Consider the following 26,313-nt stretch of genomic DNA (forward strand, 5'->3'; position numbering starts at 1 on the left):
GTCCCACCTTGCACCTACCTTCCAACTAAAGCAGTTAGACTCCGGAGTGGCGAGAGACCCGCGGGTGAAAGCCCGCTGCACCCCCACTCCCCCGAAGCCCCCTAAAGATCCCCCAGCAGCCACAGAGTCCCCTGCTGACCCCCAGCACAGCCAGAGGCAAGGGGGGCCTGTGGTGGGAGGGGGGTTAACCCCTGAGTGAGTGGGAGGAGGCGGCTGAGTGGAGCCAGGCTGGGTCAAGCCCCTCCCAGGCCCCTACTTGGCCCAGGCCCCCAGGGAGGGAGAGAGGTGGGGGGTACTCACCAGTCCCCCTCCAGTAGCGCAGGGCCCCCCAAATCCCAGGCAGGGCCCCCCCTTGCCTGAGAGCAGCTACCATGAAGGCGGGCCCACTGTGCATGTGTGCAGTTTAAAAGGACCCACCAACTGCAAAAAAAAGCCCCAGTTAGGCTCTGGAGCAGTGAGAGATGCGTGGGTGAAAGCCCGCTGAGCCCCTGCACCCCTGCAGCCCCCCGCCAACCCCCAGCACAGCTGGAAGCAAGGGGGGCCCATGGTGGGAGGGGGTTAACCCCTGAGTGAGTGGGAGGAGGCAGCTGAGTGGAGCCAGGCCAGGTCAAGCCCCACCCAGAACCCTATTTGGCCCAGGCCCCCAGGGAGCCAGGTGACCAGAGCAGCGAGAACAGGCTGTGCAAAGAGGCACACTTGTCTGCTGATGTGTGAGTTAGCATGGAGTTCACACAGGAGGCTGCACGGGAGGGCCCAAGACCCTGCCTGCAAACCCCCCAGGGTATACAGTCCCAGCCATAGCCAGCCTACCAGAGGCATGACACGGATGGGCACACGCCGCACCTCGAGGGTCCCCTCAGGGTCTGCGGCCCCCCCGCAGAACCTCAGAGACGACCACCCAGATGTAGCCCATGGTTCGGGTTCCACGCAGACGGAGCCCTTGGCTCTCTGCTGCAGGGGCTGCCTGTTACTTTTTCAGGCTCTTGGGTCCAGGAGCACGGCCACCTCCCCTTGTGGGTTCTGCTCCCTATTGGAGTCTCTGGCATGCCAGCTGGAAGAGCTCCAGGCCACAGTCCAGAGACTGCATGCCAACAGGGACTGTGAGCAGGAGATTGACTCCTTCTGCCAGGCCCTTCTCCCCTGGGAGCCTGAGGGTAAACCACAATCTCCCTCCAGGACAAAGGAGGACTCTGGGACCTCCTGCTCTGTCCAAGACAAAATGTAAGGTGTTTGTTGTGGGAGACTCCACCCTGTGGGGCACTAAGGGGGCAATCTGCCACCCCGACCCCTTAGCCCGGGAAGTCTGCTGCTTCCCGGGGGCCCGCATCCGAGACTTTGTGGAGAAGATCCCAAAGCTCCTCCAGCCCACAGACCATCCTATGCTCCTTATTCATATGGGCACCAATGACACAGCTCGGAGAGCTCCCAGCTGAGTCATGAGGTGCTACAGGAATTTGGGAGCGCGGCTAAAGGGTCTGGGTGTTCTCATCAATCTTTCCAGTATTGGGGTATGGGCTGAGGAGGGAGAGGAGGATCCACATAGTCAACCAAAGACTGCGGTGCTGGTGTCATCAGGAAGGCTTTGGCTTCCATGACCACAGCCCGCTCTTTGGCAAGAGAGGCAGCGAGCTGCTGGGAAGAGATGGCCTCTACCTCTCTCCTCTGGGGAGGAGGTTTTCTCAGCCAGACTGGCTGACCTGCTCCACCAGGCTTTAAACTAAACATGTTGGGGGACAGGGGGACTACCACCACTGCTGGCCTGCTGAGCAAGCCTTGCAAAGCCAGCAGGCCAAGGCACTTAAGGGAGCCCACCCCTGCCCAAGCCCTGGTACAATCTGTGGGCAAGGGAAGAGCCCTCAAGGGGACACTTGCCTGCCTGTACACAAATGCCAGGAGCTTGGGAAACAAGCAGGAGGAGCTTGCCCTCCTGCTCAATGCAAATAATTATGATGTCACAGAGATAAGACCTGGTGGGACTCAAGCCATGACTGGACCTTGGGTATAGATGGCTATATCCTATACAGGAGGGATCGTGTAGATAAAAGGGGTGGGGGTGTAGCTGTCTATGTTAAGGAAAGCTACATGTCCCTGCAAGCTGATATTGGTGACCAGGGTGGACGACTGGAGACCCTCTGGGTTAAAATCCATGGGGAACATGGCACAGGTGACACAACGGGTAGGACAGGTCTACTACAGACCTCCTACCCAAAGTCCTGAGCTTGACCAGGAGTTCTCCCGGGAACTGGCTGAAGCTGCATGCCCCAGGACCATGGTTGTCTTGGGTGACGTCAATTACCCGGACATCTCATGGGAGGATCACTCAGCAAAATCTGAGCAGTCGCAAAGCTCTCTCTCATGCATGGAATAACTCTACCTGACTCAAGAAGTCTATGGGCCAATGAGAGGCAAAGCGCTGCTTGACCTGGTACTGGCTACTGAGGATGACCTAAATCAGTGACCTAGTGATCGATGGGAAGCTGGGTGACAGCAACCACGAGCTGATCACCTTCACCATCCACCATAAAGCTGGCAAGTCAGTCAGCAACACAGAAGTCCTTGACTTCCGAAAAGCTGACTTTGACAAGCTCAAGAGGCTTGTCGGTCAGGCCCTTAGGGACCATGACCCCAGGGAGAGGGGAGTTCAGGAAGAGTGGTTGTCAAGGTCCTCAAGGGAGCGATCCTCAATGCACAAGCTAAGTCTATTCCATCTAGGAGGAAAGGCAGCAAGAGAGCACAGCAGCCCCCCTGGCTCACCAGGGACCTAGCAGACCTCCTGAAGCTCAAAAGAAAGGCCTACAAAGGATGGAGGATGGGATTCACCTCCAAGGAGGGTTATTCTGCACTGGTCTGGTCCTGCAGGGAGAAAACCAGGAAAGCCAAGGCTGCAACTGAACTCCAACTAGCTTTGAGCATCAAGGAGAATAAAAAGTCCTTTTTCAGATATGTGGAGACCCAGAGGAAAAGCAAGGGCAACATTGGACCCCTGCTGAACCAGATGGGGCAACTGACAACTGACACCCAGGAAAAAGCCAACCTATTAAATGGGTACTATGCATCAGTCTTTCATCAGTCCCATGGGACACCCATGCCCACTATAGGACAGGGAGGTCCAGGTGAGGGAGATCCCCTGCCCTCCATTAATGCTGACCTTGTGAAAGAACACCTTAAGAAGCTGGATACCTTCAAGTCAGCCAGCCCTGACAATCTACACCCCTGGGTACTCAAGGAGTTGGTGAGCATCATAGCCCAGCCTCTGGCATGGATCTTTGAAAACTCCTGGCGCTCTGGTGTAGTGCCCAAAGACTGGAAGAAGGCCAATGTGGTGCCAATCTTCAAGAAAGGGAGGAAAGTGGATCCGGCTAACTATAGGCCTATCAGCCTGACTTCTGTCCTGGGGAAGATCTTAGAAAAGTTTATTAAAGAGGCCATCCTTAATGTACCAGCCAACGCCAACATCCTAAGGGATAGCCAGCATGGGTTTGTTGCGGGTAGGTCTTGTTTGACCAATCTCATTTCCTTCTATGACCAGGTGACCTATCATCTGGACAAGGGAGAAGAGATTGATGACATATATCTTGACTTCAAAAAAGCCTTCGATCTGGTATCCCATGATCACCTCTTGGCCAAACTGGCCAGTTGTGGCCTTGGGTCCACCATGATCCATTGGATGGAAAATTGGCTCCATGGTCAGACCCAGAGGGTAGTAATAGATGGAAGTCACTCATCATGGTGTCCTGTAACCAGTGGGGTCCCCCCAAGGCTCTGTCCTTGGACCCACATTGTTCAACATCTTCATTAATGATGTGGACATGGGAGTCAGAAGCAGCCTGGCCAAGTTCGCCGATGACACCAAACTTTGGGGCAAAGCAGCCACACCAGAAGATAGGCGGGTGATCTAGGCTGACCTGGACAGGATCAGCAAATGAGTGGACGCGAACCTGATGGTGTTTAACACCAAAAAATGCAAGGTTCTCCATCTTGGGAAAAAAAACCTGCAGCATCCTTTAAGCTCAGCAGTGCTACGCTGGCTAGCACTATGGAAGAAAGAGACTTGGGGTCATCATTGACCACAAGATGAACATAAGCCTGCAATGAGATGCTGCAGCTCCTAAAGCAACCAAAACGCTGACTTGCATCCATAGATGCTTCTCGAGCAAATCCCGGGACGTCATTCTCCCCTTGTACTCGGCCTTGGTGAGGCCGCAGCTGGAGTACTGCGTCCAGTTTTGGGCTCCACAATTCAAAAAGGATGTGGAGAAGCTTGAGAGAGTCCAGAAAAGAGCCACATGCATGATCAGAGGTCAGGAAAACAGACGTTACGAAGACAAGCTGAGAGCCATGAAGCAATTTAGCCTGGAAAAGCGTAGGCTCAGGGGTGATCTGATAGCCACCTATAAGTTTATCAGGGCTGACCACCAGGATCTGAGCGAACATTTGTTCACCAGAGCGCCCCAAGGGACGACGAGGTTGAACAGTCACAAACTACTACAAGACCATGTCAGGCTGGACATAAGGAAGAAATTTCTTTACTGTCCGAGCCCCCAAGGTCTGGAACAGCCTGCCATCGGAGGTGGTTCAAGCACCTACATTGAACACCTTCAAGAGTAAATTGGATGCTTATCTTGCTGGGATCCTATGACCCCAGCTGATTTCCTGCCCTTTGATGATCTTCCAAGGTCCTTTCCAGCCCTAATGTCTATGAAATCTATGAACACAAATGTAATTTCCAACTAAAACAAATGTAATTGAAATCATGTTTTGGGAATAATTCCGCTTAAATATCTCACGAGGGTGGTGAGATAATAAGTACAATATGGAACTTGGGCACTAAAAACTCACATATAATTATGATCAGCTGTTTAGAGAGACAGACAGATAATGTTGGTGAACCCTGGCATTAGTAATGACTAATACAAAGTGCATTTCAATGCAGTAATGATTTGTGACAGGGATCCTCTGTTAGTCCTGCACAAAACACTTTTAAGAGCCTTTAAATGATCACGAATGGAGTTATTTGGGCTATGTGCATATGTACAGAATAATTTAATTAAGGATAATTTGCTATTACAAAATGCTCTACCTCTGTAACTTAATGGGTCCATTTAAGGGCCCTGAGACCAGCCATGCATAATTCTCAAATCTATCTGGGAAGGGTCCAGTGACCCTTACGCAGGTCTCTGAACTTAATTCCAACTGCTAGGTTTGGGTGGGGCATAGTGCCTCTTTTAGAAAAGAAAACAAACCAGCTGCCTTACAGGTAGGCAAACAGTCAGTCACATGTTTAAGACAGTCAGAAGTATTGCTGTTATGATCACTTGTCAGAAACCTTTTTCTTAGTGAAATCAGAAGTTCACATGAAATCTATGAAGTTAGAAGTCCACATTCTGAAACATGGGTACAACTCCGGGTTGCTTGATGAACCACATGTAATTTTTAGCAATGCCACTGCCAGAAAGTCATAAATGTGTTTTTTCTTTAAGGGAATGAGGTGGTATCTTATCACTTCTCGGCCTCTTGAAGGCTCAGATCAAGTGAATTTATTCAATTTTTACTAACTAACTGTAACCCAGGATCAGGCTCCAGGGCCTTATGCCTCTTCTGCCTACTCCCTGCTCTGGGGCCCTGTGACACTCCTACCCAGCTTGGATCAAGCCACAACCAGGTAGAGGAGCATAGGGCCTCAGGGCTTAATCCTGACATGGAGGTGAGAGATGCAGGGCCCAATGCAGCCCACAGATTGGATCTCTGCTATTCATCTGGCCCAAGGGCCAAAACTTTGATCATCACTGCTCTAAAATAGTGTCTACTCAAGTGAAAGATTCTTCATAAAAATGGAGCTGTTTAACGTGTCAGTAACAGCTATGCACCATATTTCATGTACTTGAGGGCTGATTCACATCTCTAGTATGGCTAGTATTGGAAGCCCTGGTTTTCAGATCATGTCAAGTATTATCTTGTAGTTTTACTGACTGAAAGTATCACTACACATCAAATTTTAGGTGGCTCTGGAGCTTTTAACCCCTGGATAGCCTGCACATTGATGTAGTAGCTTAAAGGACCTGTTATGTGGCTCAAGTTATGCCACTCCAGGGCAAAATTATCTCTTGATCCACATAACTCAGCTCCTTTTCCATTAATGTGTGGCCACTTCCCACCCATGTGCTGCTCAAATAAAAGGTTTAGTTGTAAACTAGCACTAAGCCAAACAACACGTGTGGTTCACAATGTAATGCATAACAAGGCCCTGAAACTACCAATTCACCACGTGACTTTATCTAACATAGCTGTCTACGAAGCCAGGCTACTGCACCAAACATTGTAGTGTTTGCAACAAACATGGCAGTGTGAAAGTTTTTACACTGATGTTAAGACGCTTTGTACTGTCAAAAACAATCACCCAAGTCTTACTGAACTGCTAACAGAAACTATTAATTAGATGTATACTAGCTAGAAAGAAAATAAAAAAAAAATTTCAGTTAAAGCAGATTTGTTATGAAATAAAGCATGTTTTCCTTGAAAAGGTTTTTTTCCTGATAATTTACAGTGTGCCTCAACAAATTAACAGAGCATTTTGGGACAATTTCTACTCTAAGAGTCCAGTGAAGTCAGTACAAGTTTTATGTCGTAAAGGGGAAAATGTGGTTTTCTGTTATTGCCCAGTTCCTTTTTTTGTTTTTATTTATACTGAGAACACAGTAAGAGACCTGAAAGGAAAAGTGCGTTGTATGTCTCTGGCTCCCTTTAGTATCAAAACAGACACAAACAGTTGATAATAATCAGCAGGGATCTGGGTTTTCCATTTCCCACAGAAAAACGGAGTAAATGTAGATTTTACCTTTAACTGTAGGCAAAGGCAAATTTCTCGTTTTAGCAGAGAAACCCACAGAGTATGCATTTTACAAGAGCTCCCTGCAGGCTGGCAGAGTTCTAGCCTGCAGGGAGCTGGGAGAGAGAAGGAAGAAGGCAGTGAGACAGGGGGCACCAGGTGCATGAACATGCAAATGATCATGCACATGACCCCAAGCAGCCTGCAGAGCAGCTCCAGCAGGTAAGTGGAGGGGGGAGGGGGAAGACAGGGATTGAGGCCCCTGTAGGGAGGGAGGGAGGGCGCTGGTTAGGGCTGGGGCTGCTTCTCAGCCAGGCGGTGCTTGGGGCTTAGAGCCCAGGGCTGCAATGCACAACTGCAGGGCCCCAGCAGGGAGCAGGACAGGGCCATGGGTGGCTCATCTGGGGGAGGGGGAGGGCTGGTTCCCCACTGCCACGAACAGTCCTGGGGGGGCAGAAAGACCCCCCCCAGATCTGTGTGTGGGGCAGGCACAGGCCGCGGGTGTGGGCTTCTGCCCTACTTCCCTTCCCTGGGTCCTCTGCAGTCTGGCGAGCACAACCCAGTGCAGTAAAGAAAAATGAAGCTGAGCAGAGAAGCTGCTTGCCACTGTGAGCTCCCCATTGCCCTGGCAATGTACGCCCTGAGCATACTGCTGCTTTGAGGGGCATAATGCTGCACTGCTGGCTTCACTTCAGCTCTGCACACATCAGGCATGTCACCAGGGCAGCATGGAGCTTGCAGCAGTGAGCAGCTTCTCTGCATAGCTTCGCTGCTTCCTGCTGTGCTGGGTCGCACCTGCCAGGCTGTGGAGGCCCTGGGGAAGGGAAGCAGGGCAGGAACCCAAAGTGACATGCAGCTTCTGCACTGTGCCCTGCCACCCTGCTTCCCTTCCCCAGGGCCTCTGCAGCCCAGCAGGCATGACCCAGCACAGCAGCGAAGACCAGGACTGTGTGGAGAAGCTGCTCACTGCTGTGACCTCTGTGCTGCCCTGGCGATTTGCCTCCTGCACTGAGGGCTGCATTGAGGACAGTGGTGCAGGGTTGCACCCCTCAGAGCAGTGGCATGAGCAGGAGGCATGTCAGCAGGGCAGCGGGGACCTTGGAGTGATGAGCAGCTTCTCCACATGGCTTTGCTTGTCCCTGCCATGCCAGGTCATGCCCTCCAGGATGTGGAGGCCATGGGGCAGGGAAGCAGGGTGGGAGCTTGTGCCTGCGCCTGCGCCTGCACCTGCCCCACACACAGATCGAGGGCAGGGTGCGGGTCCTCCCCACCACCCTCAGAAGTGTGTGGAGTGGTGGGGAGCCAGCACCCTCACCACCTGCAGCAGGGGGAGCGGGGCAGGGGGCTGCAGACCTGGGTCCATAGCCCTGGCAGCTGGGGGCTTTATTCTGCATGGATGAGGAAGCAGGGGCTGTGGGTGGGGAACAAGAGGCACCAAGAAGGCTGTTGGGGGGAGTGAGAGGCACGAGTAGGTTGGGGAGGGGCAGAAGGAGGGGGGCACTGTCTATGTTTAAAAGGCTCTTGAATGATTCTATAGTTCAATCCCCAGTTCAGATATAGGATTCATTATTCCCTGCACAGATACAGTATTCAACTCTTATAGAAAGAAGAAAACCTCACTAGAGAATGTTCCACAACTTCCCTAGGCAGTTTGTTCTACTTTTCTATTGTTTTTACAGTTGCAAACTTTTTTCCCGAGACTTTTAAGCCCACTGTCATGCCCTGGCCCCAGTGGCAAGGGACAATAATGTTCTTCCTTCTTCTCTATGCCAAACTTTTCAATCATTCAGCTCTCCTTAATCTCCTTTCCTCCCAATGAAACATATCTAGTTCCTGTTTCTTAGCTCCTTTCTTCAACCAACCTCCTTTCCAATCATTTTATCACCTTTGTCACTGAACTCTGGACCCTCTTCAGTTTCTCTACTTCCTTCTTTGTCCATTTTTGGGTACCACACTTTAAGCATGCCAAATGAGGCCTAATCAGCACTGACTAGTTCTAATGATGCCTTTATGTACTGTATGCCTTTGAATTTGCATATTGAGCGATCAGAGTAAATTTTCTGCATGCTAAGAAAAACAGGAATTCACATTTAATTTCTCAAAGGGATAGTTGAGTACTGAAAGACAAATGCTAATTGTTGTGAATATCTGCAGGTATTTGTATTTGCCTTCCAGGCAAGCTTGTAAATAAGATTTTGAATTTTTAAGTATTGCACTGATCATTGTGATGATAGTTTAAAATATGTTTCTAAGTAGGATACAAAAATAAACTTTCTAATCTCTATGTAAACACAAGCCTTTTAATTTTGTGGGGTTAGTCCTATTTTAATAGTTGTATGTGCTTTATATAGAATTCATTTTTTTTAAAAACCTCTGAAGAGATAAAAGTAATTAACAAGTGCCAGACATTTCTAACTACTCCTTCTGAAAAATGTTAAAGAATTGTTCAGTACAGTTGGCACATCATTTCTGACTTTTGATAAGTCTTACATTCTGCAATAAAGCAAGGTTACTGAGTATATACAATCCAATCAATTTATATATATATATATATATATATATATATTTTATTTTACTGGACCTGCCTATGTGTTACTCACACCAAAGACAGAGCATATTACAAGTACCTGCACTGAGGAGCTTACACTTTAGGGCTAGGGACAGACATTATACATTAACTGGTTGAAGTAATCAGAAACTGGTTTAAATCTGTAACAGAACAGATGTTCAGCGCACATAAACCAGTTTGAAACTGGCTGTGGTAAACCTGGTTAAATGTAGTATCAGACTTAACTGATTTGGGTCAAACTGGTTCATGCAATGTCTGTCCGAGACCCCTTGCTGGTTTAAGATAAACCAAACTCCCCCAGCATCCCAGCATGCTCTCTGGTCTGGGCGGGGCTCTCTGCTTCACAGCAGGGCTTGTCTCTCCCCTTTGCTCCCTGCTTCTCTGGCACAGACCTGCAGACACAGCTGGCTTCCCCATGCCCCCTCCCTTCTCCCTCTCTCACCTGTCTCACCACTTGCTGCTTAAGCAGGGATCCCTTCCTCCCCTCTCTCACAGCATGGACCATAGCCAGCATGTGATATGCAAGCTAGAGTAAGGCTCTGTGAGAGAGAGCAGACACAGCAGAGTCTGCCTGGCTTCCCCCTGCCCCACCCTCCTCGCCTCTCAAGCAGGAAATGCTTCCCTCCCTCCCATCTCTCACAGCAGGACCCCAGTCCCAGAGATCCTAGGCATGTGGTATGCTAGCTAATGCCAAGAGGTGCCTGTGTGCCTCTCTCTCCAATTTCACTGGGACAGGCAACCAGACAGAATAGGGCTTTCGTAGCTAATCAATAGCCCAGTAAGCTGTTTAAGAAGTTAGCAGTAATGGGCAAGAGGCTATTGTTTTGCTAATTGGGTGATAGAGTCTTATCAAGTGATGAAGACTTTTATCAGCTCCTCAGCTGGCTTGTTCTTCTGTCAGTTTGCTGCAGACCATCTGATGAAGAAACGAGAGAGATTGAAAAGCTCTGTATCATCAACAGATGCATTCACAGCACACATACACCCTTGCCTCAGAGTGCTAGCAAGGGTCTGGGGGCTGCCAACTCTCCTGCCCCTTGAGCAGCCAGCAGGGAAAAGCCTGGGACCATGCAGGCAGACCTCCCTAATGACAAAGTCCTGCTGGGGCCTGGCCATAAGCCCTCTCAGCTCTACTCTGTGCATGGGAAGGGAGGGCTGCTCTAGCACCTCCTGGCCTCTAGCCTGAGCCACTGCATGTATGTGCCTGAATTTCCTCAGTCTAGAAGGATTGTCTTTATGGTTAGAAAATGGTTCAGCCTAGCCAGGTTAGACTAACCTGCAAAAGTTGAACCGATTCAGGCTCAGCCTTTTTGAATGTCTGTCTCTAGCCTAACAGACGAATGAATATAAAACAAAAGGTGGAAAATCTCAGTTGCCGTAGTCTGTGATAATAAGGGCCCATCTACATGTACAGGTAAAAACACAATGGGATATGATAGTCGATCCACACAACCACACCTCCTGCCATGCCACACATGGACAGCAGGAGGTGTGAATGTGGGATCGCAAATCAGATCCCATCATGCATTATTTTCATGAGGGCACCTCAAGGGTCCCCATGGCAGGCTGACTGCAGCCAATATGGTGCATTGGCCACGGGGCTTCTTAGGTTAAACCAGTGGTCTCCAACCTTTTAAAGCAGATCACCTTGACATTTAAAAGCAACCCAAGAACTACCATGTGCTGCCACCACCCCCCTCTTCCCTCCACCCAGCAGGTAAGTCTGTGGGTAGGGAAGGGGGGACAGACCAAGGCAGAGGGAGAAAAAATTATGTGGAGGTATACCTCCCCAGCAGGTAAGTCCCACCTGAGTCAACTTACCCCTGCTCCTGCCTCTGCAGCACTGTCCCTCACCACATGGAGCTTGATCTAGACCCTGACCCTTCCCCACCCCACAGATTGACCTGCTGGGATGGGGCATGCGTGTGTATGCACACAGGCATTCAGGCTCCAACCCCAGGCTTGGATCGAATCCAAGAGGCTCTGAGTTCTACCACAAGAGGCTCCGAGATCTACCGGTGGATTGGGATCCACAGGTTGGTGACAACTGGTCTAAACTGCATAGATTGAACCAAGAAGCAAGTGAGCAGACATTCACTTTTTATTATGGAAATGCAGCCATAGTGGCTCAGGCTAAAAGCTGGGGGGGCACTAAAGCAAGCCTTCCCTTCCATTTAGCAGTGACTGGAAGCCTGGAAGAAGCTGGTAGAGAAGCCCTCCAGACTTTTCCCTGCCTCCCTGCTGTAGCTGAGGTGGGGTGGCCTGGGCAAGCCAGCATGCTGAGGCAGAGGGGAGGGAGGGGACCCCAGCTGGGTTCTGCCTAGCAGAGGTGAAGTAGTTCTGGGCTGGCACACTGAGGTGGGGGGAGGGGAGAGGGGTTTAAACCACTGCTCCCTTCCCTACACCTCAGTGTGCCAGCCCAGGGCTTGCATCTGCCCATGCCCCATGCTCCTACCCCCTCCACTCAAGAAGCATGTGGGAAAAGCCTGGCAGGGGCTGCTATGCCCAGCTAAGGAGCAGAGAGGCAGGGCTACCCTACTCCCTGGAGCAGAAAGTACAGGCTGTAAAGCATCCCGGGATGCTGGGGACCTGTGAGTTAACTTGAACCAGGAAGGGGTCTGGTACAGAAGTTCCATAAACCAGTTTAACTTAAGTTAAGTCTGATACTACATTCAGCCAGGTTTATCTAAAAACTAGTTTTGGCCATTTTGAAAGCAGTTTATATGTACAGAACTTCTGTCCTGTTACAGGTTTAAACTGGTTTCTGATCACTTAAGCTGGTTTATGTGTAACTTCTGTCCCTAGCTCATGTGGGCAGAAGAAAGGGGTGACTCCCATTGATTTCAGTTGGATTAGAATGAGTCTATAATGAATTTCAAATTTAATATGAAAATGTCTTAGACTCAAGGCTAGACCAAATCATTTAAGTACAGGCTTGTGAAGGGAGACCCACACAAATGCCTCCTGGTATCACCAATGCACAAGAAGCCACACATAATGCTATAAGCAATACAATGTATTCCCCAAAGTGTATGAAAGCATATGGGTGTATGATTCTTTGAGCATAGGTACAGGGGATACAACTCTGCTTGAGCTTTATACAGACAAGACAGTGGTTAGAGGAGGGGGATATTTGCTAACCCTGTGAAGGAGGGCTCCTCAGCAGCTCCAGAATGATGTTTGCTGCTTGTTCTTCAGTGCTGTAGGCTATGCCACATGAGTTGTGGCAGCATGCTGATTTGTAAATTCAATTATGATAATAATCTGAAACTCATAAGAAGCAAGCCAGCTTCTCCCTTATCAAATCCCTCACTTAGTGTCACAGGCTCCTATCCTTCTTGTTTAACAGAAAATATCCATCTATAACCCCCAAATCACAGCACAGCCACACTTTATTTTACACAACTGTGTTGTTGTGTCCTCTCTGTGTTCCATACCCTCACAGCTTGCCTTGAACTGAAGTCAAAAGCAGGTGGCAGAAAGTTACACTGAAATGTGAGCAATGAAAACAGAGGACCTTGTTGTATTTAACTTCACAAATGTTCTTGTAGCAGGTTTCCCTAACCTGCTCTGCACCATCCCCAACTAACACCATCCCCACCCTTCTGATGGCCTGGTCTAATCCCCCTACACTACATGCAGTAGTAAGAATGTAGTTGGGGGGGGAGATAAAAACGAATGACTGTGTCTCCTCCTTTGGTAGGGTCTGACAGTCATTCAGACACTGAAGGAGCCAAGCAGACTCCCTTTCCACAGGCACAGAAGCTGCTAATTGCTCTGAAATTAAGTTGTCAGTAGGTAGAGAATACCATCAATCTGAAAATCACTCTCCTACTAGGGTAATGAAGAAAGCCCAAGGGTAGCACAAAAACAAAGCATAGTGTCCTGTCTACCAGTTAAGTCCAAGCAGAATGAAACACACTGTCCTTGCAGAAGGCAAAATTCACTATCAAAGCCTTTCCTCATTTTTAATTGGGGGTGTCAAGCTGATTCAAGACACAACAACAGCTGTCATGTATGTGTGAATGTAAGTTTTATAAAATGCCTGTGCACTCTACTTTAATGGTTTCACAAATAATTTCTCTGCTTCTAAGAACTGACAACTTTTTATACATTATTCAGTAGGCACTAGTGTTTTTTTATTATTATATATCTGTTCTTTTGCATTATGTGCTATGGCAAACCTCACACCACAAGTCAAATACCCTACTTATATTAACAGTCACAATAATAGAGCATGAATCATCTTCATGATCTACACAGTGCATGTAATGTTCTTTGGAAATCTAAACAGTGTAGGCCTGAGAACAGTAGGAGATTGCTAGATATGTTTTGAAGTTAATCCCTATGGCTCCAACCATGTAAAAATATTAAGATCTAAATCTTTTTCAATGATATGTGGCTGAGCACTGGGGAAGAATAATATACAATAAGTCTGTTGTAGAAGCTGAAGAACAGTAATGGGACCTAACAGTGTAGTAGGCTGTACCTCCAGGGGACAAGGCAGAAGGCATGCTGAACTTTTCTGCCTTGCTGCTGACTTGCATATAAGCAGGCAAGGATTCATGAAAACGGGATGCCACTCCCAGCTTACCTGCTTGCCACTGCAATAAGCACCGTGGCAGGTTTTATCCGTAAGACATATTCAGCTAAAAGCATCTGTTGCATCCCAAGAAACATCTGCTCCTATGACTTGCTGTTCATGCTCACTGCTACTCCTGCTCAAACGCAGGGAAGCCAGGGACATGTGAGCCAGGGAAAGCTCAGGGCATAAATCTGGAGCAAAAACACACCATGGCAGCTGCACACAAACAAGCAGGGCTATACATTTGAAAGCAAGAGACATGAATAGCCTGCCCATTGATAGACAGACACTTCAAAATAGGAAAATTTTGCCCCTGACTTATCTAGGAGTAACCCTGCATTGCTAAGCAGTACTAAACTGTTTTTTAGGATAGTGCCTTGTGGTTTCATAATGGGACCTCTTGACTTGCCACAGGTTGCGTCATTCATGCTTGGACAGCCTTAACATTTCACATGACTTCAAACTTTACATAGACCCAAAGTTACAGCAAGTCTTGATCCGAGTGTAGCAAAGATTTCTCTATTCCATTTTATAAGGAATGTCCTCTCCTTCACATATGTTATTGGGATAACATATCCCCAATCATTGCATTTATGTAGGCTATTCTATGATTTCCAAGACTTACTGGCACAATTCAATAACACATTTTCATTAAAATGTTTGGTAGATTAAAGGTATCCATTATGATACACATCTGGTAACAAGTTCTAGAAAATATACCTACTGCTTTCTTCAGTATTTGCCCTCCTTGCCTCAGTGATACATACTGCTTCTTGCTAAATTAGTGTATAAGCTGCATGACAAGTTTTGCTTTTTTCTGTGACTATAGTCCAATACTTATTGCAGTACTGTGATTCACATACAGTTTGAGTTGTATGGCAAAGAGGTTTATTTCAAATAGCTACATTTCTGTATATAATACTTAACTTTGCATTCAGTTGTGGTTGTATTCTGAAAAGCCACAAAATAGGTATTTCAGAATTACATCTTTACATCCTCAGTTCTGAGTTTATGAGTAAACTCTACCCCCCCCCCACCAATTCCCCAACAGCCAAATCAGCATTTAGAGTTTAAAAACCAAGCTGTTCTTTCCGGCCAACTCATCAACTGCAGTGCACGTGAATCCATCCATGTTAATCCATACATTAAAAACTTGAAATAATCTTACTGATGCAGGAATTATGCTGCTTTATTCTACTGCACATTGGGTGTGTCTACATGAGACACTAAATGCGCAGTAGACTAATTCTACTGCACATTAGCATGTCACAGCAAAAGCCATGCTATTGCACTAATGCACTATAAAATTAGCCTACTATGCATTAGCGTCATGCACCGGCACTGCTGCGCAGTAGCGCTGATTACTTCACATTGAGTTTAGTACCTGTTATCAAAGTCATGCACAGTAACTATGGCACATTAATGCATGTGGAGATGTGCCCATTGAGAGCAGAATTCAAAAGCAAATGTCTTTGTATTGGGCTAGTCTGCTAAAGGTGCACAAGAGAACTGTGTAGCTGTATTATGTCTAACCTTCTTTGATTCCCCAGCCCAAATGACTCAGTTAAACTGGGTCAGCTATGGGAGGCCTTCAGAAGCTTGGCAAGACGCATTAACTGCTCTGCTACAGAGAACAGATTTTAACTTTTACTTAATGGTGCCACATGGATAGTATAGGTCCTACAGTAGTAGCAGGAATAAGAGCCACGCTTTGTCACTCTTAGTTATATTTCATAGTATTTTACTCTGTCAGTAACCCCAAATGCTTCACTGGGACTACATGCAGATGAATATATTACTCAACTCACATTAGGGATGAATATATCATTTACAAAAATTATCTGTTTAACCTGCCCTGATTATATCAGTTAAATGCTTAACTGATAACACAAGAGTGACTACCTTTTCAAAATGGAATGGCGGGACACAGCCTGCTCTACTTCACCTCTTGTTGTGGAGGAGCTGCAGCCACCTGCCGGATCAGCACAGGAAGCTGGGGGCCATGCACAGACTCACTTGGACACAGTTGCTGCTGGGAGCTGCTCCACAGGGCCGTTGGCAGAGGGGAGGAAGAGGCAGTGGCAAGCCCCACCAGGCAGTGCACCCCACATGAAGCCACGGGTGCCAGTAGCAGGTAAGAAGCTTTCCCAGCCCGCTGCAGCCACTGGCACACCAGGAGGGAGGGAGTAGACGAGCTATGGGAACTATAGTCCTCCCTCCCACTCTTCCCCTTGCCCCCTTCTCCTCTCTTTTCCCTCCCTCCCTCCTGCTTGCCCTGCTACCTTCCTCCCTGCTGGACTGTTCCCTGCATTAAATGTTAATTGGTAATGCATTCCTGGGACAAATATACTTATCATTGAAACATTTAACCTTTCACTTCCCTAATTCACTTAAAGGTGGTAAAATCAGAACTGTGAGCCAAACTCTGCTCTTATTAATACCACTCTAAATCTGGATTAAGTGGAACATATCCCAGATTTACCTTCGTGTAAATGAAAACAGAAGGTTACCAAGTAAAAGGTCCTATTTTTTACTGAGTTAATAAACTGAAAACACTTCTAATTTGAAAATTAGAAAAATATTATTTCTTTAAAAAGCAGTTAATCCTCTGAAATGTCAGTCATCAAAACCACAGTTCAGCAAGTCCTTCAGTGGTAAGATGTTGAGGTCAAAAATAGTACAACCTTTTTGAAATCTCAAGCATGGTAAGTATCCTACAGATTCCTTTGACTTTAACTTTGCATGTGCTAAATACCATTGTGCTTCTCTTTGTTTTAAAAATTTCAGATATAACAAATTAGCCATTCTTTACCAAATATTTAGGCAAGCTACCTTTGCCTGAATGCGGTGTTCAGAATAAAGCTTTCAGGAAGACCAGGCTGAATTCTTGCTCATTGCCCCAAGTATGGCAGTACAGAAGTTCAGAAATCACACTTCAGCTACATATTTCCTGGTGAAGATGAAGAATTTCACAGTATATAGCTCCATACCCCACAATCACCCACATAGTTCCTACTCTACGACAAGTAGCTTATTGTTTGACACATAGAGTAAGTAGTAGACTCATGGTCCCCTGCTCTTCTCCATATGGTGTGGTTAGACATTATAATTCACATTTGAAACTCTACACAGTGTTCAGAGTTAGCACATGCTGTGAACAGTCGCATGTTAACAGTTAATATCCACTTCGATGTGAAATTTTCTGAGTTGCTGCTATAGGGCTGGCAAGCAGAGGTGTGGCTAGGAGCTGCCAAGCTTCCCCTTTCTCTAGGTATCCAGCAGCTCCCAGCCATCTTCCCCCTCTGGTCTTCATGGCTCACCCTCCACCCTAGGAGGTTACCCCCTGCAACCCCATGGCTCAACCCAGGTGCCAAGGATCATTCCCAGCTCTAGGCTCCCTGCAGCTCTTGGCTCTCCCTGGCTCTGTCATTCTGGGAGACTTAGAGCTCTGAGGATAAATGGTTGAGGGATGGCTGGAAGCAGTGCATCCTGGGATGCTGGAGAACTGCTTCCAGTTTGTATTGGCCCCATGGAGGAAACTAATGTTACTCTAACATAAGCTGCCTAACAAACTGGAGATTATCCTCAGAAGAGGAGGTGTAATTCTGAGATGCTCAGAGCCCACTTAGCTTATCTTTTCCTGCATTAACATATGGGCATTCCCATCTTAACAGTATTTAACACATTGGAAAGGTGACATATAACAGTATGCCTTAGTCCTTGGGCTTGGACTCAAGGTGTGAAGAGCCCTGCTATAATCACTAAGAGGCACCAAGATCATCACATCTCCACTTAGTCCAGTCTGTGACCACCTGCATCCCAGACACATTCTGGCAACAAGTAACTTAATGGAAAAAAAGGAAGCTTCATAAACTACCTCTATAGTTGTTTGCCTAAAGCAGTCACAGATATTCAAGGCTCACATTATTTAATCTTATACATAAAGAGGGAAGAATGATCCTTCCTGGGTTCGAGGTCATTCAGGGTGCAATATTAAATATAAGTAGCACATCCACCTTTAAACAGTAAATCAAGTGTCTTAGATAAGTTTCCTAGACCCAAAGAATTATAGGCAATAGTAATATGAAATGAACTGTGTTATTTAAGGTACTCACCTTATCTCCAGTACCAAAGAAGAATTGATTTTCCAACCTTCCACAGAATGATGAAAGATTGAAGAGCTGCCCTTTCGAATTATTTTATCAGAGCTATTGATCATCGATCTACTCAAACTCATATAACCGTCTCTGAAATGCAATACAGGAAAGACATAATAAGCCAGATGCTACATCACAAATATCAATGACATTTTCTTTACATACATGAAAAAAGCAGCAAGAATCTCTCCCATTTCCACTCAGTATTTGTTCAATAAAATAGATTACATTTAAAAGGAACATGGCACTTGATATTCATTTTCCTGCATCTAATAAGATCATAAATTTGGTGCTCCCAATCCTCCACGTCTGTTTTTGAGCTACTGAAACATGAGGAACTCTCATACTGAATGGAATGAATGTAATAATGTGCCCACACTAACTTAAAACTTGATTTCTAAGAAACACAGAGCCTGTAGAATTTTAGAAGATGTAAAGCTAAACCAACTCAACCAGTGATCTTATCTTATAAACAAGTGGGACATGGTCTTTACTCAAGAGAAATCCCTGAGCACTAAGTTTTGGCTGATGATTGCTGAATGCTTAAAGAAACAGACATAATAAGAATAATGACCACACAATCATAAAATTGTAATTGGAGAGTTAAAAATTGTAATAGAATATAAGGCATGTTCACAGGTGGATCCAGGATTTTAAAAGAAGGGTGTGGGAGTAGTGACCACCTCTGCAGGGTACCTGCACACCTCCACTTCTGGCCTCCCCCCCTCACACCAGGGCGGGTAGACCATGCCAAGAGAGCAACAGCCAGGGACTTCTTTTAAGTGCTGCAAACAGGTAAGAATCACATCCCCCTCCCAGCTTTCAGCAGCCCCTCCCCACTTCCTCTCTACCCTCAGCAATACCCAACACCTCCCCTTGTCCTGCTTACCTTGTGCACCTCCCCTTGTCCTGCACACCTCATTATCTTGCTCACCTTCTCTAATTATATCTCTGTCGTAGGGAGATATGTCCACTGCCACTGCTCTCCCCACCACTCCTACCTGGCTCCAGAGGGGGCTGCAGGGAGCAACTGTGCAAGGAGTCAGGCTTGACTGGGGCCAGAAGAAGCAGCAAGGGGGTTCCTCTGTCCCTGCATCTGCTCTCAGGCTGGTGGGGAAACATCTAAGGTAATGGGGCAGAGAGGAGCTGCCCACCAACCGTAACCACCACTGCCAGCTGAGCCCAGCTCTCCATGCAGCCTGGTTGGAGTGGGGCAGGAGCAGCTCTGGAGTTCCCCCCTACCCCTGAGGGACCTACTGGGATCTGCCCTTCACAAATTATATTGAGTCTAAAGTCTGCATTTGTGTAGATCTATAAAACCACACAGATACCACCTGAGCTATGCATAATAGCAAAATTTAGCTCTGTAAGTTCAAGTAGAGTTCTTTGATTCATCAGTGAATCAAAATAACTGCCTATAATATATTCCCATGATCAAGTGCCTGCCATCTTACAGAATTTAAAAATCACTTAACAAACTACATATAGGAATCCTTTAGCCTACTGAGGATGCACAGCCATCACAGAAATAAGAATACTTAAATGCTCTGTGGAGCTTCTCAATGCAAGTCAGGTCTCAAATTAAGGAGTTTGAGTATGCCAGCTGTAAGATTGCAAACTCTTTGGGAAAGTTCCCATCTTTTCTTCTGGGTTTGTACAAGAGACTCTTTGATGAGCGTGCCTAGAACTGAGATGATACAAGTAATAAAGAGCTATGTACATAGAACATTATGCAGTGGATTAAGCCAAAATGAAGAAAAGCACATCTTCCAATTTAAACTGCAGTGGGACTTTGATTAGGCCAAATGTAATTACCTAAACTGAAAATTGGCTAGCATTTGCAGAGTGTTATGGTTTAAACATTCCATAAATGGTCAGATGATATTTTACAACCCATCCAAAAACCAGTGCCTCCAGCAATGCAATACACCCTTGCCTTCATGTTCTGATAACGAGTACTGACTCAGATGTTAGACTTCCGGAAGTTGACAGCTCTCACACCTTTTTCCAAATAATCCTAGTTATCCTAACTCAACTCAGAGAGTTGCACAAGTCTCTACACTCTCATGTTTGATAATCAGAATCCATTTACAAACTAGTTTATTTGTATTGTATATGCAATAAAACTGCTCTAGAACAGTGGTAAATATTTACTGTATGTTATCTGTCATGCAACAAGATACAGTACATACTTCTAAAAGAAAATTAACTAAATCTATCAAGCTAAGTACCTAATATAAAAACAAACTGGAAATGATTTTTGTTTATGCTGAGTTAAGAGCAATTCATTAGGTATTTTCACATCCTAGGTTGCAGAATTTAGCAATTCATTATGTTGTTTGTACCTAAAACTGCTTTACCATGTGAAATGTGGCTGTCTTGAGCCTTTACAATGTACTCTACCTCAATAGTGAATTGCATATATGGTGTGGTACCATAATGTTAAATCATGCTTTCAGGTACTGAAAGTAAGTCCTAAATGTACTGCATTACAGCTCTTCTACAATTGCAAAAGAATGTTATAAATTGATGTGTGTTCTTCCTATTATGTATTCTTTACTTCAACTTAAAATGTTATTAAATACACTAACAAATAAGGAGGTAAATTTATGTCAGGAGAGTCTGCCTTGTATCAATAGTTAGATAAGGTGAGATAACCAATTTAGACTACTGCCTAACCCTCAGACCTCTGCAAAACTGCTGCACACCTAAAGGCCACTCTATGGCAGTGGCAACCTTGAGTGTGAATCCCCTTACTGTAGGGACATACTCAACTCTCAGTCCACACACATCATTCATTAACCTCAATGAACCAGTAGTCTAGGGGAGAAAAGGATCATTAGTCAATTGGAGTTGTAACTTTCAGAGTTAATGCAATCCATTAAATGTAAACATGTGCATTAGAACTTTAATAACCAAATTTTCTACTCAATAGAAGATAATGCAATTTATGAAACTTCACGCATCCTATGATAAAAATTATGTATTTCATTACTCAATTAACCTTTAAAGCTCTGCTTTAAGTAGACATTATGGTCTAGCAGATAAAACATTGCAAGCTTATATAATTATTGACTTGTAAAATTTTGCCATTAAATTATATAGATCTAAGATATTAGAGTGCTTTGGAATACTACACACTTAGCCATAAGCCTTGTGCAGCTCCTATACAATAGCATATTCTAGAACGTTTGAGATTCATAAGGAGAGATATACTAGTGGGCTATCTATGTCATCATTTCTCTATTGCCAGTATTTTGGCAGCACATAGCAAGACTGACAATATCACACAATGAAAAACTGGCTTTGCTTTAACAACTATGTAATGTTATTTTCAAAGTAATTTTCAATTTTTGGCAAAGAAGGGAAACTTCTGGGGGCAGAGTAGTACATTTTGTATCCCTGACTTTTACAGGTAGAATTAACATTCAGATCTTGAGACCTGTGCATATAGAGTGGAGCTTCACTCAAAGGAACTTCTTGTGCAATAAGGTGCTACTTATTTTGAACAGGGGGTTTCAGACTTCAGCCTGTTGGAGTTATGCTAACAATTATTTCTTCTGTTATGTTGAAAGAACACAAAATGATGGATAAATGCTCTTTTATTTTCTTTGCCTTAATTTTAAAGCATACTTTGGTTTCATATTTAAAACAGAATAAAACGTGTAACATTTATAAACTTTGTAACATATATAAATGCTTGAGATTTCTCCATCAAACACATACTGTAAAAACACGACTAAGTGCTAAATGAAACATATAGGTGGAATCCTATTAGCTAATTTAGAAACAATTTGACTAAAACAATTAAACTAGCAGTTTAGATTCTATTTCCACAAATCTCTCCCTATTTAGGGAACGCATACACAGGCGTTTACAGTATAGCTGTGTGAAACAGTTGTGTGTCTCCAAGACACAATCCTACCTCTAGTGCTCTACATAATAGTTGTGCTCAGAGACTTTGCCTCTAGTGTAGCTGAAGCTCCTGAATGCCTCATCAGCCTCTCTGCACCCAAAGCCAATAAAAGGTGTGCATAGGACAGAGACGGCTTTAGAGCAGGGTGGGCATGGAGGGGACATGTACAAGGCTGTGCTTCTCTATGGGATGGTCTGTGACGGTGCACCACATGGTGCTTCATACCTTGGAAGAAAACTGAGGCAGCAGACCACTTCACCTCCCAATTCCCCTCATCAAGGTGCTAACCCTGTGAACACTTCTGGCCTCTAATATGGTGAGGATAGAGGCTGCTATATCTAGTTAGGGCACTGTATATCTAATAACATCCTGCTAGTCAAAAATCGCCATCATAGCCTGCCTCTCCAAAACCAGGTGCAACCTTGCCCAGCATTTCAGGTCCCTCTGCTCCTTTCAGATGGACTCCACTGATGCCTCCCTCCTCCCAGAATTGATCTGGTACCATAGTTCTCCCCACAGGTTGCCATGTCCTTTTCTAGTGAGCTTCCCCAGCTACTAGGCCATAAACTCATTTGTGGTCCACAGATTCCTGGCAGAAAACTTGGGACAGCAAACAGGAACACTGCATCATTGCCCGACCCTCCCCTAAGGTGATTCAGCCTTCATGGCAGTGTTAGCCATGCCAGCAGTGGGCAGCCTAAAAGCAAGCCCCTTTAAAGGGAACATGAGAGCAAGACTGATTTGAGTATCCTGCTGGCTGGGCTCAGACTCTGATCATACATGTCTGAAAAGGGCAGAGAGCAGTTTGTGGGACTCTATGCAGCCTATGTGCAAATTACTGCTGTGTGCACTTGGTGGGGAAGGGGGTGAGGGAGTCTAGAAAGCAGCCTCCTCCCCAATATCACGTGGGTAGTGAAGCACTGGAACAGGTTACTCAGAGAGGTGGTGAAATCTCTAGCTTTGGAGGTTTTTAAAGCCCAGCTTGACAAATCCCTGGCTGGGATGAGCAAGCTGGAGATGGTCCTGCTTTGAGCAGGGGGTTGGACTAGATGACCTCCTGAGGTTCCTTCCAACCCTCATTTTCTATGATTCTTTGATTCTAATACCCACATCTAGATGCCAAGGGCTCAAGGTGCCTGTGAGCTCCTATATACCCTAGGCACCCAGAGGCTATACTTGCAATAGGTGCACACGTGCACCCACAAAATCATGAACCATGCGTACCCCTGGCAGCTGAGGGGGCACAGCAGCGGTGGGACCATGGCGGTGAGCAGTGATAGCCCACCGACTCTGCTGACAGTGTCAGCAGCACCTTTTTGTAGGGGGTGCACTGTCACACTCAGGGAGTGCATGTGCACCCACGTGCACCCCCTACATGTTGCCCATGCACAAAATATAACATAATACCACCAAAGCTGGCATTGTTCACATTGCACTTTTTGGCTCTGGGGTTCTTTAAAAAAATAAAATAAAAAACTTTTTGTCACCTGTGCCCAAAAAGGAAACTTAACTTATCTTCACATCTCTTTCACCTTCGCTAGCCTCCTAGGACTTAAACCTATTTTTTTCTTTTTGTGCTCATATAACTGAGACATTTTACCTTTGCCCATCTCCCCCATATACGCAACATATGTCTAATAAACTTGGGGCGGGGGGGCAACTTGGGACAGCAAATAGGAGCACTACATCATTGCCTGACCCTCCCCTAAGCATTCAGTATTCATGGCAAAAAAGGTGATGAACTTGACCATGTATCCACGGAGTTTGAGGCTGACAAGGGGCAGAGGGGAGAGTTATAGATGAGCAATAAGGGGTGGGGGGGAAACAAGGATCATGACTGAGCCGATTAAGCACAAAGGCTGCCTTTCTTGCTAGTGGAGGAGAATAGGCGGCGGGGGGGGAAGAAAATACAATAAAATAAAGGGCAGGTCAGGGAAGGACTCTCTGACTCCAGCCTGGTGGGAGCGGACCAGCCTGCCTCGCCCCACGGCTTTGTAATTAGCGGAGTTAATGGGGAAGGTGGAGCCCTGCAATCTCCATCCTTGGAGGGGGGAGGGAGGAGTGCGCCGCTCTCACACCAGCTCCCTTCTTTTGTCTCCGCCGGCTGCAAGGCTCTGCCTCCGCGGGTGCCGGCTGGGGAAGCGCCTTTCCTGTTGACTCGCGGCCGGGCGAGCCCGGCGGCTGCCTCTGGCCAGCGGTGCACAGCTGGCCGCGCGAGGGGGGCACATATGCCGCGCAGCTGCTTGGAGGGGACCCTTGAGAAAAGCCGCGATGCCCCGGTGGCTTGGGGAGAGGAGGGAGATGCCCTGGCCCCCCAGGGACCCTGGGGGGGAGGGGGCAGACAGAGCTATGCCCAGGGAGGTGCCAGCTCAAGCCTCGGCGCCTGAACACACGGCAGCTTTGTGTGGCTTGGCTGGGAGCCTTCCAGGGAGCCGTCTCCTCGCCGCTGGCTCTGGGGTTTCTAGTCAGAGAGCAGGCGGCAAGCCCCTTCTGGGCAAGGAGCCGCTCCCTGCCGGGGGAGAAGCACAGTGAGGTGCCCATCAGCTGTGGCTGAGGGACCAGAGCACCCAAGCGGGGAAGAGGATCCCACCCAGACCCGCGCACGACCCCCCCCCCCCCGGCGTGACAGGACACGCACGAGCCGCCGGAGCCGCTGCGACTCGCGCAGTCAGGGCCGGCCCGGGAGGAGCCGCGAGCCGGCGGCGGCTCCGGAGGCGAAGGCTCCCTCCGAGGGGGCTCCTCCGAGCTCTCCTCGGGAAACTCCTGGCTTCCCGCGATCCCGGCAGCCGCCGAAGTTGTGGGGATCTCCCAGGCAAACTTCCCAGCAACAAAGGCAGAGCTGCCAGGCGGGCACCTCGCGCGCAAGGAGCCCGCCTCCCGCCATCCGCGTCGCGCGGCACAGATCCCCCGACTCCCGCTCAAGTTGGGAGCACCTTCCCGGCGACAGCACCCGCCGCCTCGCCGCTTAGAAGTCACCTCCTTCTCCTCCTCCCCTTGCCTCTGCATGCAAGCAAGCCAGGGGCTGTGGGGCTGACCCCCCCCCCCCCCGCCCCATCCATCCATCCACGCGACTTCTGCCCGAAAAATCATCACAAGCCAAAGCCCTTTCTTCCCCAGCTCCCCAGGGCGAGACAATCCTGCAGTTAACACGAAAGCACAAGGATGAAGTTGCAATAGAGGCTACAACAGGGCAAGGCAATGGAGGGGGCCAAGGCAAGGCAATGGGAAGAAAGAGGGGTGGGAGGGGAAGGGGGGGATAAATTGATTAGTATCTGAGATACTTTTAGGGGAATAGGGGCGAGCAAGGAAGGGAGGAGAAGCGGGGGGGAAAACCCCATGCAAGAGCCTGAATCATTTCAATTGTCCGCCCCGCTTTGCCTTTGTCACATCGCTCCGGATTTTGCATTTACCCGGTGAGTTGTATTCCCCGGTGCTCCTCCGTTCTTGCTATTTCTTTTGTCTTATAAAAGATCAGGAGGATACTTATCGTGCAGACAGTCCACCTCTTCCTGAATGAACGCATGTCTTCTGCGAAACAAGCCCCCTCCCCCTTTTCCTTTTTTTTTTTTTCCTTCCTTCCTTTGTTTGTCAGGGGTGCGCAAAAAAACCCCAACAAAACCCCGAAATCAAATTCGATCAAATGAAATAAAACCCGAGCTCCACAAATGAAACAAAGCGGCAGGAGAAGCTGCTCTTAGGGGGCAGATTTGGCAGGCTGCGTGGCTGCTGGTGCTGGGCTGGGGTAGGAGCCCTCCTGGCACTGCCCGGTGCGCTCCCAAGCCTATGGGGCTTTCTGGCTCGCACGTTTCCTTCCAGTTTAGATACCAGCAGCGGCCAGCGCCGGTCTCTGGGGCGTCGCTAGCACCACCCTTTCCCTGGCGGGGAAATGATGAGCAAAGCCCGGCCAATAGGTGGCTAGAGGAGGCGGGGATAGCTGCTTCCCAACTTTAAAACCCGCTTTCTCGGCTAACTGAGGCTCTCCTGCTGCTGCAGGAGCTGGAGAGGAGAGATCAAGCCAGCTAGGGCTTTCCTGCAACTGGAGGAGAGATCAAGCTAGCCGGGGCGCTCCTGCAGCCGGAGAGAGATCAAGCTAGCCAGTGCTCTCCTGCTGCTTTGGGAGCTGGAAAGGAGAGAGATCAGGCTAGCTGGGGCTTCTCCTGCAGCTGGAAAGGAGAGAACAAGCTAGTTGGGGCTCTCCTGCAGCTGCAGGAGCTGGAGAGAAGAGAGATTAGGCTGGGGGGGGGGGGGGGTCTCAGGAGC

At 47.4% G+C, this 26,313-nt stretch overlaps 1 protein-coding gene across 1 annotated transcript in view; it reads right to left on the reverse strand.

Annotated features, from left to right (window-relative positions):
- Positions 1-25,897, reverse strand: part of ST8SIA4 (ST8 alpha-N-acetyl-neuraminide alpha-2,8-sialyltransferase 4) — a 125,460-nt gene extending 99,563 nt beyond the window's left edge. The window contains exons 1-2 of the mRNA XM_090038333.1: positions 25,464-25,897; positions 18,096-18,227 (exon numbers count right to left, since the gene is read on the reverse strand). Coding sequence (XP_089894459.1) covers positions 18,096-18,227; positions 25,464-25,576 — 245 coding nt within the window. The 5' untranslated portion in view covers positions 25,577-25,897. The remainder of the gene's footprint in view (positions 1-18,095; positions 18,228-25,463) is intronic.
- Positions 25,898-26,313: the final 416 nt, after the last annotated feature.

This window comes from Crocodylus siamensis, chromosome 3 (assembly GCF_052110815.1).
Source record: "Crocodylus siamensis isolate JL-2025a chromosome 3, ASM5211081v1, whole genome shotgun sequence".
NCBI lineage: Eukaryota > Metazoa > Chordata > Crocodylia > Crocodylidae > Crocodylus > Crocodylus siamensis.